This window comes from Branchiostoma lanceolatum, chromosome 11, assembly GCF_035083965.1.
Source record: "Branchiostoma lanceolatum isolate klBraLanc5 chromosome 11, klBraLanc5.hap2, whole genome shotgun sequence".
NCBI lineage: Eukaryota > Metazoa > Chordata > Leptocardii > Amphioxiformes > Branchiostomatidae > Branchiostoma > Branchiostoma lanceolatum.
In genome coordinates, this window is record NC_089732.1 from 3,414,212 (window position 1) to 3,433,657 (window position 19,446).

At 41.8% G+C, this 19,446-nt stretch overlaps 3 protein-coding genes across 3 annotated transcripts; 2 read left to right on the forward strand and 1 right to left on the reverse strand.

Annotated features, from left to right (window-relative positions):
* Positions 1 to 571: 571 nt before the first annotated feature.
* Positions 572 to 6,122, forward strand: LOC136445123 (sodium-dependent lysophosphatidylcholine symporter 1-B-like). The gene is made up of 7 exons (XM_066442984.1): positions 572 to 654; positions 1,611 to 1,746; positions 2,160 to 2,281; positions 3,161 to 3,287; positions 3,458 to 3,536; positions 4,182 to 4,369; positions 6,078 to 6,122. The coding sequence occupies exons 2-7, from the start codon at positions 1,624 to 1,626 to the stop codon at positions 6,120 to 6,122; spliced, it is 684 nt and encodes a 227-aa protein (XP_066299081.1). The 5' UTR covers positions 572 to 654; positions 1,611 to 1,623.
* A 5-nt stretch (positions 6,123 to 6,127) lies between these two features.
* LOC136444716 (sodium-dependent lysophosphatidylcholine symporter 1-like) lies at positions 6,128 to 11,514 on the forward strand. The gene is made up of 8 exons (XM_066442417.1): positions 6,128 to 6,253; positions 6,986 to 7,107; positions 7,598 to 7,681; positions 8,666 to 8,749; positions 9,113 to 9,246; positions 9,941 to 10,075; positions 10,694 to 10,867; positions 11,259 to 11,514. Exons 1-8 carry the CDS (start codon positions 6,175 to 6,177, stop codon positions 11,323 to 11,325), a joined length of 879 nt encoding a protein of 292 aa, XP_066298514.1. The 5' UTR covers positions 6,128 to 6,174; the 3' UTR covers positions 11,326 to 11,514.
* LOC136444715 (cytochrome P450 4A4-like) lies at positions 11,070 to 19,045 on the reverse strand. Its single transcript, XM_066442416.1, has 12 exons — positions 18,678 to 19,045; positions 18,033 to 18,180; positions 17,735 to 17,779; positions 16,979 to 17,106; positions 16,278 to 16,396; positions 15,641 to 15,763; positions 14,986 to 15,130; positions 14,384 to 14,574; positions 13,632 to 13,765; positions 13,114 to 13,178; positions 12,613 to 12,695; positions 11,070 to 12,235 (listed from the first exon to the last, which is right to left on the reverse strand). The coding sequence occupies exons 1-12, from the start codon at positions 18,879 to 18,881 to the stop codon at positions 12,061 to 12,063; spliced, it is 1,560 nt and encodes a 519-aa protein (XP_066298513.1). The 5' UTR covers positions 18,882 to 19,045; the 3' UTR covers positions 11,070 to 12,060.
* Between the last annotated feature and the right edge of the window lie 401 nt (positions 19,046 to 19,446).

A 19,446-nucleotide genomic window follows, 5' to 3' on the forward strand; every position in this document is an offset into this window, starting at 1 on the left:
AAAGTCTCTGTATGCTGGTTCCATGTGTTTTACACTAATGTCTATGAATGTAATCTATGTTCTAAAGATCGACAGAATTTTCTTCCCTGAAATACAAGTGACTCAAATCTGGATGACGTCGGTGGCTAGAAGCTTCTTTCAGTCAGATGATAAAATGACTCTTTTTCAAAGTTTTGTTTCAATAGTACCCACGTATTTGATCCCAATATCTTTAATTTCTTCATTAAGATACACGTTTCATGTTAAGACATCCCCCTACTCAAAGCATGTCAGTGACCAATGAATTCAACAACAATCAGTAGAGTACCCGATTTTGAAAATCAAAATATTAGAAGAAGAAAAATGCAAAATCCGTTTGGCGTTACCACAGAGCGGGCCTGGTTGTGTCTGCACTGAAAAGCGCATATGACGTCACTGGAACTTGTTCAACTTGGTCAACATGGTTTATGTCCAGTGGTCAACATGGTTATATGTCCACTGGTCAACATGGATACACGTCCACTGGTCAACATGGTCACATGTCCACTGGTTAACCTGGTCTCATGACTTGTACACTGGTCAACATGGTCACGTGTCCAGTTGAGAGGTCAGCTGTCATGACTGTCACAGTGAGTCTCGGGGCTTTCAGATAAGCGCAAGTAAAGAAACATCCAGGTAAAAATATCACATTTTTTTGCCAAACGAAACGTTATTATTTTGGTGGTGGTTTTCATCTGAATACATTGTCGTTCTATGGATGTACTGCTTTCCTGCCGACGCTAGTCCTATACGTTACAGTCAAAATGCATGTTTTGCCCGGCGCCGCCTTCCCCAGCTATATTCTGGGCTGGGACACGTTGTGTTTATTGATGTTTATTGTCACGCATGTGTCTGACTTAGGCTGACGTTCGTGCACGCGTGTTATGCCTTTATTTCCAATCGTCTTGTACGTTTTGTATCAAAATAGCTTCACATCTGCTTTGAGATAGCGGTAGATTGCTATTGTGTAAGGTGTGTTGTTTGTACTGAAACGCCCCGGCCCTCCATGACGTTTTACTGACAAATTATAACAAAGTCCTTTATATTTCGAACAATCTCTTCAACACAGAAACTGGAAAAGCTTCTTCAGTAGTCTTGAAACAGTGAAAAGAGCGGTTTTTGTCTGTTTTTCCGTGGGAAAACTTTGAGCAGGGCGTATTTTGAGTGGGTTCAAAGGTCGTATAGAGATACGAGTTGACCTACTTTCAAAGCGACATGTTTTCTTAGGTTCCGGCTATTATCTCCAAGTAGATGTAGGGTACGGCTTGGGGGTCTGGCATCCAGGCTACCCTTACCAAGGTAAAGGGCGTGGTCCACTCCCCGGGCTGCAATGTTAACTCCCCGGAGCGTTGATTTAGATCAGGCGGGCTGACTGTCTTGGGCCGCCGAAGGGAATCGTTAGCGGCCCGGTCCTAGTCTGGGCTCCCAGGGTAATCCCTGCCCCAATCTATCCTGGGCTCGGACATATTTTGTTCAATTTCATGCATTTGTCTGGCTTTGGCTCGTTCGGGCCCCAGATTTAGTCCAACTGCACTGATGTAGAGGTGGCCTCTTTTATTCTAAAATTAATACTGTCGTAATCTTGTCCTCAGTGTTCCTTCCAACATGGCGCCAGAGGTAAAGAAGCCGATCTCCTTTCTAAACAAGTTGTGCTATGGTATCGGCTCCTTCCCCGAACTGACCGGAGCCATCGGTTTCTATGGTGTCTTCCTGCTGGAAGTAGCGCAGGTGAGAGGTTCTCAAGTTTCTCCTATTGTTGTGCTTTTATGTCTTTCAGTCCTCTATCAGTCATACTTTGTACCTCAGTGTACATTTGTTGCGCAATAAAGTTATCATATATTTCAAGAATGCTTCAAAACCACACATCTAATTCTAATGGACCCTCTTTTATATACTCTGGACAATGACAGTAGGGTCAATGTCTTAGGGTTATTTTCATCTACATCTTTTCTACTTTCTATAATTATTACATTATTTCGGAGCAGATACAGGTAACTGCAGATGACATCCGACAGAATACGCGTTCGGTTAGAATTACGTCATATCGAACACAGTTCGGTTTCTAACACCCCAAAAAGAGGTGACTGCCATTTACATGCATGCTAAATAACATGTACATGTCCTTGTATTTTTTTGTGCAGATCCTTCCCGCTTACAGCTCTGCAGTAATAACAGGCTGCCATATCGCAGGGGGCGTTCTTAACCCAGTGGTGGGCTTCCTTGTGGACCGTACCAACACGAGATGGGGAAAACTGAAACCCTGGTAACGTTGCCATGGATGAATAAATGAATGAATGAATGAATGAATGAATGAATGAATAAATGAATGAATGAATGACTCATGGTCACTTAAAGTCTAAGTACAATACATGCAGGACCCTGATAATTCCTGTAAGAATATGATGATTCAGTGCTAATGCGGACAACCGAAAACTTTCGATGATAATTGATTCACTGTGTAATAGCCAATACCGAACAGGTAGAAATCGATTCCAACGATTAATGTTATCAAAGCTTTAATTGAATCTTGTATTCATGTGCGGAAAGTTGTTTCATAGTGTAACGTCTTATGGTTGTATATTCATGTATTTGAGTAATATGGCTCTCCTTTTATGGAGTAATAAAGGATGGAAAGGAAAGGAATGGATGAATGACCCTCCTTCACCCCCTTTCTCCTCCATACCCACTACCCCAGCATTTACTGTAAGAGTGTATACGTGTTTATGGTGTGTGTTTGCTCTAACGTGGCAAATATGATGTTGTCCTTCCAACCTTGATAAAGAGGGTGTGTACAACGAGTACGTCAGCCATGTTTGCTGTTGTGACGTGATCTTACCTTTCTATTAAACTTTTCCTCTCTCTCTTTAGATTTGACTTTTAAAGAATGAAACAGAAAACAAGATTTGTTTTCCATTTCTTTTTGTAGTAAAATTTGATATCATATGTATATGCCAATATGTTTCTCTATTGATGATGCATTATCCTTTGCAGTATGTATCATTTACCGTTGCATCCGCTGTTAACATTTTTGTTTGTTCTTGTTTTCTGCTCATGTTTTATGTATCTGTACGTATGACCACATGAAATACAATGAAAAAAAAAGATATAAACAAAAATAAAGGAAGTTTCCCTTCCATTCTAGGATGGTTGCCTCTATGATTCCGATCAGCGCCAGCGGTTTCCTCATGTGGTTCAGCCCGGGGTTCGGTCAGACCGCCAAGCTGATCTGGTACCTCTTCTTCGCCTGTGCCTTATATGGATCACTGATGGTAAGTATTTCTACCCTAGTTTTCTTAATCTTATGTCCTCCTTCCTTATTAGGTCCAGGAAGGAGCTTCAGCTCTGACGGGAGGTACTAGTACTGTTTTTGATTATGTTTGTGTGTAACACATGTAACTCAGGATCGTGTCCATGGATTTGTATGTTGGTACTTCCGCAGGCATATAACACTCCAGTGAACGCCCTCGTCATGTTGGCAACGAACGACCCACAGGAGCGGGATTCCCTGAACCTTTTCGGTAAATATCATGTGCTACCACTAAATCCTCAATTAACTGAGGATGACTGCTTTGCTCACTTTTATCATGTCGTCATCATCCTAGCACATGTCCGAGCTAGCAATCTTAGATATGGTAGATACCCCAAGCTGCATCGCTACGGTCACATTTGGGGTACCTCTCAGTGTTTTCACAATTAGCTGACGGCGTCTTTTTATAGCCGGGGCCCGGGTTGATTTTAACTGCAAATTAAAAGACAGGGGCCCGTTCGTGCCCAAAACTAGCCAGGTAACCACTTGGTATCCCAAGGGACCACGTCGGGGTAACGCCGGGGTAAGTGCAAAAAACAAAACAGAAGGCGCGGCCCCCTTTTCCGATTGGGACCGTACCTTTAACGTGGCTATATTGGGCTTTGAAGTCACGTTGCCATCTTCAGTAACATTGTAACAACTTACACAAATATCAATAATGTGAATCGGGAAACAAATCCTGCTGGCAACACCTGTTTCGCTATGCCATCCGTCTTTTTGTTGTTGAAAATTCTAATGAATGAATACATGCAAACGAAAGACAATCTTTACTGTAATTTAATCATGAATTGATACATGCAAACGAAAGACAATCTTTACCGTAATTTAATCATTGTGGTGACAATCTGCTTCCCAGCGATTGTGTTTGGGGCCGTTGGAGGGATAGCCCCATCGCTCATCTATGGGCAAGTGCTGGGCGCCTACGGTGTCGCCATCGGGAACGATCCGTGTCACAACACCACCAACGGAACGGGGCCTGCCGTACCGCTGTCAGTTCAGGCAAGTTCAATTAAGGACCTTGGTACAGCAATGATAGAAGCACCTGCCCACATATTTATCTGTTTAATGATTTCAATTTTCTTACATTTTAAGATTTCTGTCTTGTAGTTTATTTGAGATTATTTGTTACTCTTATGCTTTGCATGTCCGCACCTGTTTTTTTCATTGTCAGTATTTGTAATATTTGTTTTGTACTTCTGTATTGTATTTTGTCGATGACGACACGAAAATAAGCTGTTAGCTTGAGTCTGTCGTCATCATGTCATGTATCTAAATGTTGCAATAAAAAAAAAATGATAGAAGCAAAGAACTCATTTCTGTAAAGAACATCTTCAGTATTTTCTGATAGACACAAAACTATCAACCGGAAAGTTCACCTGTCTTGGCGATAAACATTGTTTACATCTTAATTGCGTTCCAACAAAATGATGAGTTAGTAGTCAAATGTTAAACCGTATTTACTAATCAATTACGTATTTTGGGTACGTTTCTTAAGAACACATTGCTTCTTAAGAGCCTTAGCATTCTTCTTAACAGAAGCTTAGACAACGGACGTTGCGGGTCGGATATCAGAAATAAGGAAGTATCGTTGGATTTCTTGCCACTTAATCATTGAGTCTACAGACATGCATCTTTCCTTTTGAACATGGATTTCTTCGGTACACATAATATGTGTCGTCTTCATAATATGACAACTTCACTTTGCACCGAGAGAAACTGTTCATTCACTGATGAAGACGACGGACAGGTCGGTGAAACGGCAGCAGAAGAAGAATGAAATAGGGTTGTGTACCGAGGAAATGTACCGTTATTTTGTATTTGTATTTATTGAAAATGGAAGACAAGTCATTACACTGGGTCAGCCTAGGCAGCTTTCGCTGGTAACGGCTGACCCACAAATACAGACGAACATACAGTAAGATCCTTACACTAGCATAATACATACATAGCTAATGCGATACAATACAATGCATAAAACAGTATAAAATCATTTGACTCAGTAACAACCATGCAATATAAACATTAACATAATTATATACATTAACATAATCAAGGCGTTAGGGGAAAGGTCTACAATAATATATTCTATAGCATTGTGGTGGAATAGATGGAAGGTTGATATAGGAGGTAAATTCAAAATCAGGACAACAGGTGGGATTTGCATCGGGCCTTGAATGTGCTCAGTGTGGGTGCGTTTGTGACGTTTCTGGGTAGACTATTCCAGAGCCGTGATGTGTAGGGGATAAAACTGTTCTTGTAGATGTTGGTTCTGCATCGAGGGGTGTGAAGATGTACGGAGTTACGGAGGCGGAGCTGGGTTTGGGCTTGTCTTGTTGACGGGATGAGTTGCTGGAGGTGGGGTGGTACAGAGCCGGTGACGAGTTATGTTCCAATGATTTATAATTACACACCTCGTGAATGTTGCACGTCACCGGAACGTACTGCACCTGTGCGATTCAGAAAAACGTACCAAGTGTTCGCATATGTAAGAATGGTATCCCGTCTATAGTTTCCAAATGTTGTGTCGAAAAATATATCTTATGCAACAGGAAAAATTATGATGCAACGTTTACCAAACATCCAATAGAAACCTGGGTTTTCTGCTGTTTTCTGTTGGATGTTTGGTAGACGTTGCATCGTAATCTTTCCTGTTGCATGAGATATTTGTTTTGGCACAACGATTGGAAAGTATAGACGGGATATTATCCTTATATATGGTACGGTTTTCTGAATCCTTATACACATTACACAGAAGCGTTTCGCGCAGGCGCAGTACGTCCCGATGACGTGCCGGTGAATGTACACGTATTTACGGATGCATCTTTCCTCACGTACAGAAAACAGCGTACATGGTGGCGGCGTCCGTCACTGTCGGCATCTTCCTGCTTTGTTCTCTCATCGCGATTTTGGGAGTCCCCGAGATGAAGGGTAAGTACTTGTTTGTTTGTTCGTTACTTTGTTTGTTTTATTCAGAGCTCCATTTGTGTACAATGTTTAAAAAGTTTACACTATTCTTCCTGAAGTCCGCTTACATAAATACAATCAAATCAAATACAGGAACAAAATTTATAAAATGGTTAGATTGTAAGTTACTTTAATATCTTCAGGGCTGTTGACTCTCAACTTTGCAATAGAACTGAGTCAGCTTACAGAATGATGTGATTTATGTTGCAGAGACTGTCATTCTCGTATAGGGCTGTTTACCCATGTCGAAGCTGTAGGGTGGATTAGGATTTTGCCATGGTCAATACTGACTGACGGAGGCCTTATAATTATACAGTATGTTGAATCAGGAGATCGAATCTTGAGAGGTAGCGAAGTTCTACCCTTGGGAAAGGCATCTTACACCGATTACCCCATGCACGCTACTCAGGCGAAAATGAGTACCATGCTTCGGTTAGGGACGTCCTTTGGATAGGATGTTAACTGGAGGGTCCCTGTTTGAGCTAAGCCACACATTGAGCACGTTAAAGAACCCACCACACTTATTGAAAAGATAGGGGTCCTTCCCGATGTGAGTGGATAGGCCGGATATAAATAATAATCACGAATTAGTTGTCTCACTAGATATGATTAGTATTGCTATCATAGTTTGACTTAAACATTGCGATGTATGGAGCATGAAATGGTTAAGAGTCATCAATGTTTGTTGTTCCATAGTGCCCGTGGCAACCGGTGAGAAGCAGTCCTGGAACCCGTTCCGGATGTCTAAGGAAATCTTTACATTCTGGCCGTTTGTGTGTGTATTGATCGCGTTCTGCATTGGCAGTCTGTCATTTGAGGTACGTAAACTAATGTACTACAGAACTTGTGTCATACCTGGGCCGACATAACGGTCGATTCGGATGTTCCGGACCGGTCTATATTTTACCGAATATCCCTGTCTTCGTATTGCCCGGACTTCCATGGAATGATTCGAACGCGCCTCGCGTGTGCCGGACGCACCGTTGTGGAAAATTTGAACATCCGGATTCGGATGTTGGAATCGATGCTTTTACAATTTAACAACTTCTGTACGATTTTGCATCGCACTGTTTTTTTGTTGTGGGGGGGGGGGGTGATATAAATACAATACAACAAGGTATATTCGTATCACCCTTGTTTCGCACAAGCCTTCGATCGGGCGACCCGTCTCGCTACCGGCCTGGTACCTCGGGCGATACTAAATACACCGTGCTGTTTTTAGGCATTACAGATCTCTCATTCAAGATTAGCATTTAAGTACATATATAATATGCAAATCACATAGATAGAATTCTTTTCGTTTTGCAGCTCCAGAGTGGGAATATTGGCGTCATGTTTCAATACTCCTATGGTCTGGAGGCAGAAACTGCTAACGTGTTACTGGCCTCTACGGTAAGGTCAAGTTCGTGACGTTTTTTTATCTAGTTGAATAAAAAGAAACGTCCTTTTAAGTTGGTAAGCACTACCAATAGAAATGTGTAACATAACATAACATAATTGCTAACATAATTGCACCAAGGCATATAATTACTACACCCTGAAAAGATACTTCCATTTCCAACCCAACGTCCCCCCAGTATAATTCACTCATGTATATCTAAACTGTGCTTACCTGGGGGTGCTGCACTAGAGATATCTCAAATGTACTGTTTTTCAAAATGACGGATTTATGTAACCTGGCGAATTAATGTTAATGGAGGTTACATTTGAAGTAACACTAGGTGCGTTTAGTTCCCTATTTATACCCGGAAAAAAGTTTTCGCCCATATATACTGTAAATCGTAAAAAGTAGCTGCAAAATGACAAAATGCATGCTGTAATTTGCAAAAAAAATATTTCGGAGGAAAGAAATTGATGTCTTAGAACGCCACAGTCAATTCCAAAGAATTAGAAGAAGTTCTGAGAGAACAAAAATTAAGAGCCTAATATACGTGGTCATGAAGTATGAACAAAACTAAACACACAGAGTATGGTATGCAGAAACATACTCAGTCTATATTTCTGCATACCATACTCTTCGTGTTTAGTTTTGTTAATCCTTCATGACCACGTTTATGTCATAATGAGGGCAATTTTGGCGGGGGAACAAACCTTTTTTATTCGCACTCATGCATCAGTTTTGGGGTCTCCGGAGGATGTCATCCATATAATCAAATCAACATGGCCTTACCGATAGTAGACTGACAACAGTAGACAGACAAGTAAGACTTTGACTGACGTACCACAGTCAATCTCTTACATTTTGAATAGCTGATTTTAAAGGAACTTGGATCGGTCTATTGGTCACTAAAATACTATGTTATGCGATATGTTGAGTTAATGGATATATACATGTATCATATAACATTAACACTAGTTTCTTATTGATCCTTGCAGGTTACCTCCGTGTTAGCGATGTTCCCCTGGTACCTGTTCATGAAACGGTTTGGGAGAAAAGCCGTCATGTTCACCGGTGTTCTGGTGAGTTATGCACATATTTTAGAAAATAATTTGACAACGAACGTACTTTGTTTTTAGTTGAACAATTTCTGTGCAATGTAAATGTTGTCTTCTTTACACGGTAGCCATTTCTTGCCAACTTTTTTGCATCGGAAAGTAAAACCTGAATTTCATAACCTGTAGATTGACCGCTGGGAAAGTGTGCTATTCACTATATTTTTCTGATTCTGTCGAATTCAAATGACACATGCTTAGGCTCATATATCATCTTACAATCTACTGAAATTATATTGCTTTAAATCGACTGTGACAGTCCCGAAACAGATCCTTTTAGTAGTGAAGTCACAGCTTCAAAACGACATAATCTATATTCCGTTATTTCAGATATTTATGGTTCCACACAACATCGTTTGGATGATCATGAGTGAAGAATTGTTCGGCAACAGTCTGGCGACCGTGGCGTATGTGTCCAGCGTCTGGGGAGGGATAGGAGTTGGGTCTCTAACGATAGCCCCATTGTAAGTATGTGTCTGTGTAGCGACTAGTCAGATACTAGGTCCTGGATACTGGATTTCCTCCATTATACATGTAACACATGAGTAGCTAAATCGAGTACAAAAACAACATACAGCTGACAAAGTACATTCAAGTAGGTAGGTATATCGGAGGAGCCCTGACGGTTAGTCCATTGTACGCATGTGTTTGGGAATTCGAAAAGCCCATGGTATGTATCAATAAATGCAGGGCCACGAAATCATGCGCGCGTGTGTGTGGTGGGGGGTGGGGGGATGGTTCGCTAATAAAGTACTGATGAAATGACATTTTTCTTAGCCTGGGGGCCATCCTCCGTAGTAACCGCTGGCTCTATCTTTTCGCTTACTAACCACGTGACGCATATACACAGACTCCGTGGTTAGCGAGCGAAAAGGTGGAGCCAGTGGAAACTACGGAGGATGGCACCCAGGCTAATTTTTACTATCGTTTGTGTGAAAAACGACAATTGATGTGAATAATGGCCTTCTATGATGAAAACACCTCTGAGTCAGTATCAACCATCATTTGTCTACTCTGTGCCCTTCGGTGGGACGAATTAGCAACGGGTCGTAACGTCATAAAAAGCCATTATAACTGGTAATTATGAAGGGGGTCCTTTCCTTGACGTCACGAGCCGATCATTTCGTCATTGACTGTGTTTGCTTGTTTTACCACCAGTTTGATAACGGATGTTCTGGACGAATTTCATCTGAAAACCGGAAAGAGAATGGAGGCTGTTTTCTACTCGATGGTCGCGTGCCTCGATGTTGTGGCAGACGCCATCGTCCTCGGAGCCTCCCAGCTCTTCCTACAGTAAGTATAAACACATGGGCCAAGGCTATCTGTCCTTTTAAGATAGCGCTTTTGAGGCCGTAGGGGTAGTGGGTTGTCATCCACAGTGTCTAGGGCATGGTATTGGATGGCGGAGCTCATCCCACCGCCCTTTACCTCCCAAACTTCCTACACTAAGTAGACAAACATGGGCCAAGTCTATCTGAAAAAGGTAGGTAGGTAGTCCCATTAAGATAGCCCTTTTGAGGCCGTATGGGTAGTGGGTTGTCATCCACTGTGTCTAGGACACGATATTGGAAGGTGAGGTCCATCCCTCTCCTTCCACCGCCTTTTACCTCCCCAACCTAAGTCAGGTACCCAGGGAGGAGTGGGGAAAGTTGTGTAAAGTGCCTTTTCCAATGTCATGTCATGTTAGGGGATTCGAACTCAGGACCTCTGTATGAAACACCATAACCATTACGCCAACAAGGCACCACTGTAAGATAGGCAAATGCACAGAGGAGGATTTTATAATAATACATTTATCGCGAAATGTACGCAGTCCCATTTAGACATCCTTGTTGCCTCTTCTTACCCATGAAAAAAAACAAAGAAACAAACAAATTAACGGACATAGTTTATCCTTTTTTCTTGCAATAGGTTTGTAGACTACGACCCTAATCAGTGCGTCCAGCCGGATTCAGTTGGTTCCGGATTCCGGTATATCGGTACCGTGGGGCCGCTGGTTTGCATTGCCATCGCTTTGTTCTTCCTGTATCTGTACCCCATAACGGAGGAGAGTCGAAGGGCCACTGCGCAGGCGCTAAAAGAAAAGTGAGTTACGTTGATGAAGGATAGACATTCAGGTAATAAGATACCCCAAATGACAGTTACCCAAGAAAAAAATGTTATTCAGTTGCTTGGGTAACTGTCACTTGGAGTGACAAGTAAGTTAATTTGTCCTTTCGAAATCTGTTCCCCCTCCCCTCATCATGGTGGATATCATTAGGTAAGAAAGACAAATGGATACAACAAGCAATTTTACAAGATTGTCGTTTAATGTCGCATTGAACTTTGCAATTTTGATAGATATGCAACTGATATTTTCGTTTCAATAGAACAAAATCAAGATGGTAGATAACATAAATTGTGACAGCTCTCTTGTGTTGACACTGACATTCATTAATCCTGGACTTGTCTTTTATGATATTCTTATTTCCAACAGGAGAGAAAACGAAGAGAATCGCCCCATTTTGTCTGAACAACATGCCACCCTGCAGGCTTACACGTGATCAGAGAACCACGTCATCCATGCTTATACGTCATTAGATAACCACATTATCTAGGCATTCACGTGATTAAAAGACAATGGCATCTAGACTTACACGTGATCACATGACTACTTCATCCATGCCTATGCGTGATCGAAGGACAATATCAACTAGAATAAAACTTTGATGCAATAAAACCTTGAATCACCAGACTGTACACGTTTTCCTGGGTTCTAGCTTGGTGGTCGTTGAAAATTTGATCCGTGAATACCTTTGTGTTGGTAAAAGGTTTAGCATTGTACTATGATTGATACCAACACAGATGAGCTTCCAAGATAACAATTGCTGCTTTCATGTAGAAAGTATACAACAGCCTAGTCTAATTCAATGGGTTGGTCTTGAGGAACAGGCCGGGACTATTAGCCCTAAGCAAGACTTTGTGTACCGGAATCCGGTAGGGTGTCGTCTAGAGCCAGGCTGAACCGCAATAAAACGTTCTTTATATTTGCTGGTCAAAACTTAACAACGTATACAATGTGTAACAACGTATACAATGTGTCTCAACAACAACAACTGCTCTCATGCAGCTAGCCTAGTCTAACAGCCCCACACAGAGCACGACCCTGATCCAATGTGAACACTGTTGCTGGAGGTTCAAGGCCCAAATTGGGAACTACAGCCACATGAGGAGACATGCGACCCAACCTAGTGATGGATAACGGTGGTTGTCGCCAGGTTGACGGACGAACCACCAGTCTAACTTAACGGGTTGATCTTGAGGAACAGGCCGGGGCTATCAGCCCTAAGCACGATTTTGTGCACCGGGACGGGCTCCGGTAGGGTGTCGTCAGGAGCCAGGCTGAACTGCTGCAGGATGAGCGCTACAGACGTCTTCAGCTCGTTCATGGCGAAGTGCTGCCCGATACAGTTCCTGCAGAAAGTAAAAAAATGTAGGGAAAATATTGATGCAGTTGATTTATAAAAAGATTTAATGTCGTTGTTGCAAACCTCAAGACTTTTGTCATTTGTACATTCTAAATGGTAAGAATTTAAGTTTGTTTTAATCAACGTGTGCGCCACACAAGAAATGCTGAGGCTATGATCTTTCAGATTACGTTGCTTATTGCCCGGTGACAACTTTCTGACCGACCGACCGACCGACCGACCGACCGACCGACCGACCGACCGACCGACCGACCGACGACAACTTTCTGACCGACCGACCGACCGACCGACCGTAAAAACTCTATGTTACACGCGTTGTTAGCAAATGTAATAGAAGAGATGAATAGAAATACACAGAAATACCTCGGTCCCGCCGAAAAAGGAAGGAATGCGTATGGATGTCGGTCCTTCGAGTTTTCTGGTGAGAAGCGAAGAGGGTCGTATTCCTAACCGAAGATAAGGATCAACAACACAAATGAATGAACATACAGGAAATGCTAATATTTTACCTGAATACCTTAATCTCACTAGACCCTCAGCACGTTGGCGGCCTCGCTGCGTTCTAAATTGGATGTGTGTTACCATTGTCTTTATAATTGGGATATAATGCTTAAAATATAACAAAACGCACAAAGCGGAAAAGGATTCGTTTTTATCGATGAAATTCGTTGAGCGCTCTTTCGATCGCTAGGTTGCAAACGTACTGCAAGTCCAGTGAGATAGGGGCTTTACCTTTCTTACCGTCAACAATTGGAACTCTGTACATTGAAAGTTTATCAACGTTAAATGGATATATTACACAAGGAAAGTTAACGTATAATTCTGATCCATGGGACGAGTTTGACGAATACGCGAAGAACGAACCTCGGGTTTCTCCCAGTGGGCAGGATTAAGGTGCAGGCGCTGCGGACAGATGAAAATAGTAGTTCCTGAAAAAACAAACATATGGGGGAATTTAGGCCCAGTTTATACACGCATTTTCCAAGCACAATCGGAGTACACTCAGCCGAAGTCCAACTCATTAGTGTCAATTTTGGACTGTGTAAACAGAAATTTAGGGTATAATCAAGTACCTTTTTTATGAATTCGCCTTGAGTAACATAGCTCGACACCATGCTCAAGATCAAGGTCAGTGTGTAAATCTGACATCCATTTTTGCATTATGTACTAATATATTACTACAATGTTTTACATATGTATCAACTAAAGCATTACGTATACAATTCATTGAGGCAGGAATAATGGTAGATTGAGATTAATTTATCTATACTTCTTTACTTAGTTACATCAGCACAACTTTGAAAATAATTGACACAAACACCCTTTTTCAATCTACAATAATTTAATATGCGTCTATTTGTTCTAATTATCACATTGCATACCTTTCTGCACGGTTTTCCCATCAGGTAATGTCAGGGGCGCCTCCAATTCCCGTAGTATTTTTGGAACTGGTGGGTAGATCCGAAGGCTCTCCTTGATGCACATTGTGATGTACTTCAAAGACGGCAGATCTTTCCTGTAGTGAGAGTGTTGAACAACAATTAAAGATGCATTATGTAAGATATCATCATCATCATGGGGTACCCCCATATAGCCCCATCAGGGGCAAAGTAGGGGGGAAGTTGAGGTCCTGGGCTTAGGCGGGCAGGCCTCCAGCCTGGCACGTAACGACTCAACGGTGGGAACTAACCCTTGGTAACTTCAGATCGCTTACGCATAGCTTTGCGAATCTGGGATGTTATCCAAGGTTTGCTAGATTGTGGCCTCACTTTTTTCCTGGGAACATGCTTATTGGCAGCACCAATAACGGCTGACTTAAACAGCTCTCAGTTTTCTGGGGCTCCGAAATGGAAAATATTCTCGAGAACAAAAATTTATGTGAATCATTATCTTATCATTACTTTATGTGAATCATAAATGCAGAAATGTTAGCGGGGATCTAATTTCAAGAGAAAATGGAGTGTTCGTGGTGGTTTTGAGTTCGCCTTTGAAACAATAGTAGCGCTACAGTCACACACTTTTCGCGGTAAATCTAAGTTCGCGGTAAAGAGTTCACCGCAAAAACCGCGAACATAAAACCACCGCAGACATTTTTGCATTTACAGTATTGTGTTGCTTTGTAGAAAATTCTTACCACGTCACTTCCGGTCTCCCCTGCAGCACTTCCTGTGCCTCCCTCCTGCACTTCTTCTGATGTCCCGGATGACGGGCCAGACAGTACAGGGTCCAGGCCAGCCCGCTGGCTGTGGTGTCGTGTCCCTCGAACATGAAGGTGTCCACCTCGTCCCTGATCTCAGCGTCCGTCAGCCCGTTCCCGTCTTCATCCTGAAAAATTAATCAATCGTTAGTGACACAACAAAAGTACAGCGACTTCATCCTGAGCGTTATGCAACGGTCATGGTCGTTAACCTTCATTAACATAAATCGGTTGGTTACATGTACATCAAGGAGGTTAACTATTTTAACCTCCTTGGTTACATAAATCAGCGACTTTGAAAAACAGCGTGTTTCAGATCTCTCTAGTGCCGCACCCCAAGTATGTACAGTGCACACAAGCAGGAGTGCATCAAATTGTATATTGGGGGACGTAGGTTTGGTGACCTGCTTTTCAGGGTGCTAGAAATGATAGAAATACATACAGTGTACATAAACCTAATATTAAAGCACTATGAATTACTTCCTGCACTGTTATGAAATAGTTTGTAGTGAAAAGATTTCAAACTAAATAAAAAGTACCTTAGCCATGAGTAAGATGTCGAGAAAATCCAGATATTTCTGTCGCGGAGATGTCTCGTTGGCGGGCAGACCGTCAAGGGCTTGTTTGCGTTGCTGAATGATCTTTTCGGAAAATTGATGGACATCGCTGCATGCTTTCTTATACCTGTAGTATCATAATCATCGGACAAAAAAGGCGTTCAAAAATGCATATTTAGTAACCAACCTAGAGCAGAAACAAAACAAACTAGTGAGCCAATTCTCTTTTTGTTTTAGTGCAGGAGCTAATGTTGTTTGTTTGTTTCTGTTTTATTTAGCCAGGGTGGCCCAACTCAGTGCACTACACACTGCTTTGCAGTGGGGCCCTGTTGGCTAGCAGGGATGGTTAGGCAGGGCCCCAAGTGCCAGACAGTCCGACACACAGGTCTCCATTCCTGTTCAGTGTGGGATTGTACGTTCTCTCATATACATGTATATAATTTCCTCCCTAACATTAGCTCCATTCTGAAAAGAACAGGAGCTACAATTCATTAAGTTATTAGCATCAATATTTTCTTGCCCCATTGGGGCCAAATGCAGAAAGTTAGATAGGAGAGAGTAATAATGAAACTATGCAGCTATGTTTTATCTCTACCATTAGACTATCTCTATCTATAATATAAGCACAGTATAATACCTTTTGCCGGCAGATGAGTTGTTGTACACAAAGTCACTCATGCTGGATATCAGACTCCTGGCTCGGACCATGACCAGAGCGGACAGCTCGTGAACGACTGAGATGTAGTTGTTGAACGTGTTCCTGTTGATGGAAATGGTTTGTTTGGTTGTGTGTTTGTTTGTATTGCATACCCGGTAAACCACCTCAATGCGTAACTTGATAGCATAAGATTAGATGACTTTATCAGCAGATGGCCGACGCACAGTATTGAACGGTTTTGAAATACATTTGTAATTTACATCAAATGCATACACTACGACGTTGAAACGACATCTATCCGTGGTTAAATTAAGATATGGTATCTTTAACGTGCATTAAAATACGACGAATTTGAAGACGTTAAGACTGCCACGTGGTTACGTCGGTGTGGCACAATGCTCACCATACCCCGACGTTGTGCCCTTGGAAAATGCACATTATCCGATACTCCTACCATGACGGTGGAGTGACGCCCACCGAGCCTCTTTGGTTAGTCTGTCTAAAACTAAAAGTGTGCCAAAAACACACTACGGATTTGGTTGACGATGTGCCAACATCTATCACATTTGCCACAAAAAAACGTACATTTCTTAAAGAAATGCTGATCATACAGTACTTTTTCTGACAGCCTGTGTCCTGACTAAGGGCACACTTCAGCATGCTGTCCAGGGTCATCAGGCTGACGTGCTGGAACACATCTACAGAGGAACCAGACCCCAGCTCTTTCCAGTTGTCCTTTAAGACAACAGCGGAAAAAAAACGAGTAATACATTTTTTTGTTCGTAATCTACGAACATGAATAGCCTCTACCATGCTCCAGAAGCAGCTGGAATGAGTAGAAATTGGGCAAAGAGATAGATAACATGCCAGAGGAGTTAGTCCACTAAAGGAGCACAGTGGTGCTGAAACTGTAATTGTTACTCCTTTAGCGGAGTAGCTCCTCTGATATGCTAATGTCTATAAGCTAGTTGGCCAATTTTTACTCTTTCCAGCCGTGTCTGGAGCCTGGTAAAGGCTAGACAATGAGATGTAAGATTAGTTTACTGGTGCTCAATCAATAGATACATTGGCTAGGGGTTAAAAAATAGTTCTCCGTAATACTAACATTTATCTATTTATTTCTACATGTACTTATCATTTAAGACTGTATTAATGTTTTCTATATATAGTACGTACATGCAAAAAGTTACCTTTTTTATACTCTTATCTGTGAACCCTCCCCCTCCACTTCGACCTTGTTAAAAAGCGGCCGCGTAGGGCAAACAAGCATCTCGAAGCAAAATAAAGGCATTGACTCGCCTTGACATGTATACCTACCAGCATAACATTCGTACTGTCGGAAAAGAGCTTGACGTAAGGCCTCAGCACTTCGAAATGGAACCCCGGGGTGAGTAGTCTGCGGTTCCGGAACCACTTGGCACCACTGGTGGTCAGAAGACCGTCTCCTATTTCAAATATTCAATGTACTTCTATCATGCCTCTGTATCTGTCTACTTAAACCAATACGTATATAATGCTATGCAAAAGAGAAGCCGTGTCATCATGTGAAACGTAGCATTCCATTTTCTTATATATCGAGTAATGATGTTAGATTAGTACACTGGTAGAAATAGTACGTAGTTGTTAACATTCCATGCATTTGCCATACATTGTACCTGATGTAATTATTGTGCAATAAACTTGACTTGACTATCTAAAGAAAAGTCTCACAGGCATAAGGTGTTTCACATCTGCTCACTAGAGTGCACAGAGAAGCAGTTTTACATCGGGAGTATGATATTGTTCTCCCAGCAGAGGTTTCGATCGGGGGGCTAGTAGTGGTTGGCATTTTTAACGCTGCCCACCCTTCAAAAATTCCGGCCGGCCACTACTAGCTCCCCGTTCGAAACCTCCGCTCGGAGAATAGTAAGATACTGCAACAGTTAACCATACAAACGGTTATGAGCTGATATTCTTCTCTGTTTTTACTTTTTTCTATTCCAGAATAGTATTCTAATGAAATGCTCTGTAGCTATATTCTTTACTCTTTGAGTGTTTAAAAGACATAGACATAAATAGGAGAAAATAAGAAACCTAGCCAGGGTCGTAGCAGGCCGTAGATTCGTTCATCCTTTTTATCTGTCAAATAAAAAAAAAAATATAATGTTGACATTTGTTTCAACATTTAGATAAATTCATGATACAGTAAACAACTGTTCTGACAAAACTTGAAACCCATGAAAAAAACACTGTTTTCTTCTTCATCAAAGCAGAAGTTTGAAGTCTGTAAGAAATCAAGAATTAGAAGAATATTACTCAGATATGTTACATAGACGTAGAAAAACAATATTCCTGAGTAAAGCGAAACAATATCAAAGCTTTAAGAACTGACCTGGCCGCTGTAGTACCGCCTTGATGTAGTCCGGGTGGTTTACCGAAAGTGTGCCGTCTAGTGGGCCATGCTTGAATATGTAGGAATGTGGGTATTGGATTGCCCATTCTTGTCCAATCCTGTCGAACTCCAATTCACCCTTTGCGAGCTGCAAAATGCAGAGAAAATGGGAATACCTCCGTGAAATATTTAGAACTTTTTAAAAATTTCTTGACATAATATAACACAGGCCTGCATGTCCATTTCGCACGTAACATCAGCCAGGTCAAGCTCTGTAAGTAAGTGTTCAAAGTAGGGACTGGTGTCTTATCTTTCTTATGTGACCTCATTTGCACACGCTATCCTTAAAAGACGGCGTTTATTTTGACAAATGACTGACCATTTTGCATGTCCAGGGCAAAATATACTGCTGCAGTACCAAGGTTGGCCTCTAGGAGGCCCATAATCGACCTTTACCCCGTCACAAGTATTATCAACATGTAAACAAATATCATCACAATCTCTCTGTATATGCTCTTAAATCATACTGAAAACAAATATCCGGAAACGCATAAACACAGACAGACAGTCACAAAGACAAACAGACACACAGGCACACCCAAAACAATGCCTCAATTTGTCGTGGCGATAATAAATCTCACCTACCAATACCAGGTGTCCCAGCAGCCAGTGTGCCCCTGGCGGGACAGGAAAGTCCTTCTCTAGCGCCCACTGCACGCTGAGTTTCCGCTGGACAACCGTGAATACCTTCAGTAGCAGCGCCACGACTACAGTCAGCAGACACAACCCTGCGGCCGGGACTATGTTTGAATTGAAAAATGTCGTCTGTTGAGAGGTGCCCACCGACATCACTGTAGCAGACTGAAAACGTAGTAAGAACCTCACAGAAAGCAGAAACTATGCAGATCTGCTCAATGTATCGAGTTATCCTGTCGTGTAAGTGTAACACACGTACGCCCCCCAAAACAAACAAACCCAGCCGCAACCAACCATGACAATGGCGGAACATGAGAGGGGTCAAAGGTTACAGGTTAAGTATAGATAGGTCAATTTTCTTTGACACTCATTCTTTGCTGTGGGTTCACATTAGACAATGCTTGCTATCTTTTAAAAGGTCTCAAGATTTCTCCAGGATGTTTCAAAGCATCTCACGATTTTTCATCACATCTCAAGATGCTTTGAAAAAATCTCAAGATACAAGATGTTGTGAAAAAAAATATTGACATGCTTTAAAACCATCTTGGAAAAATCTTGAGACATTTTGAAAGATCTCGAGATTGTCTCATAAAATCTCAAGATTGTCTCATAAAATCTCAAGATCGTCTCATAAAATCTCAAGATTTAGCACAAAATCTTGAGATTTTCAGAATAAATCTGGAGATTTTTTTCATTTTCAACGAAGCGTTAAGACCCC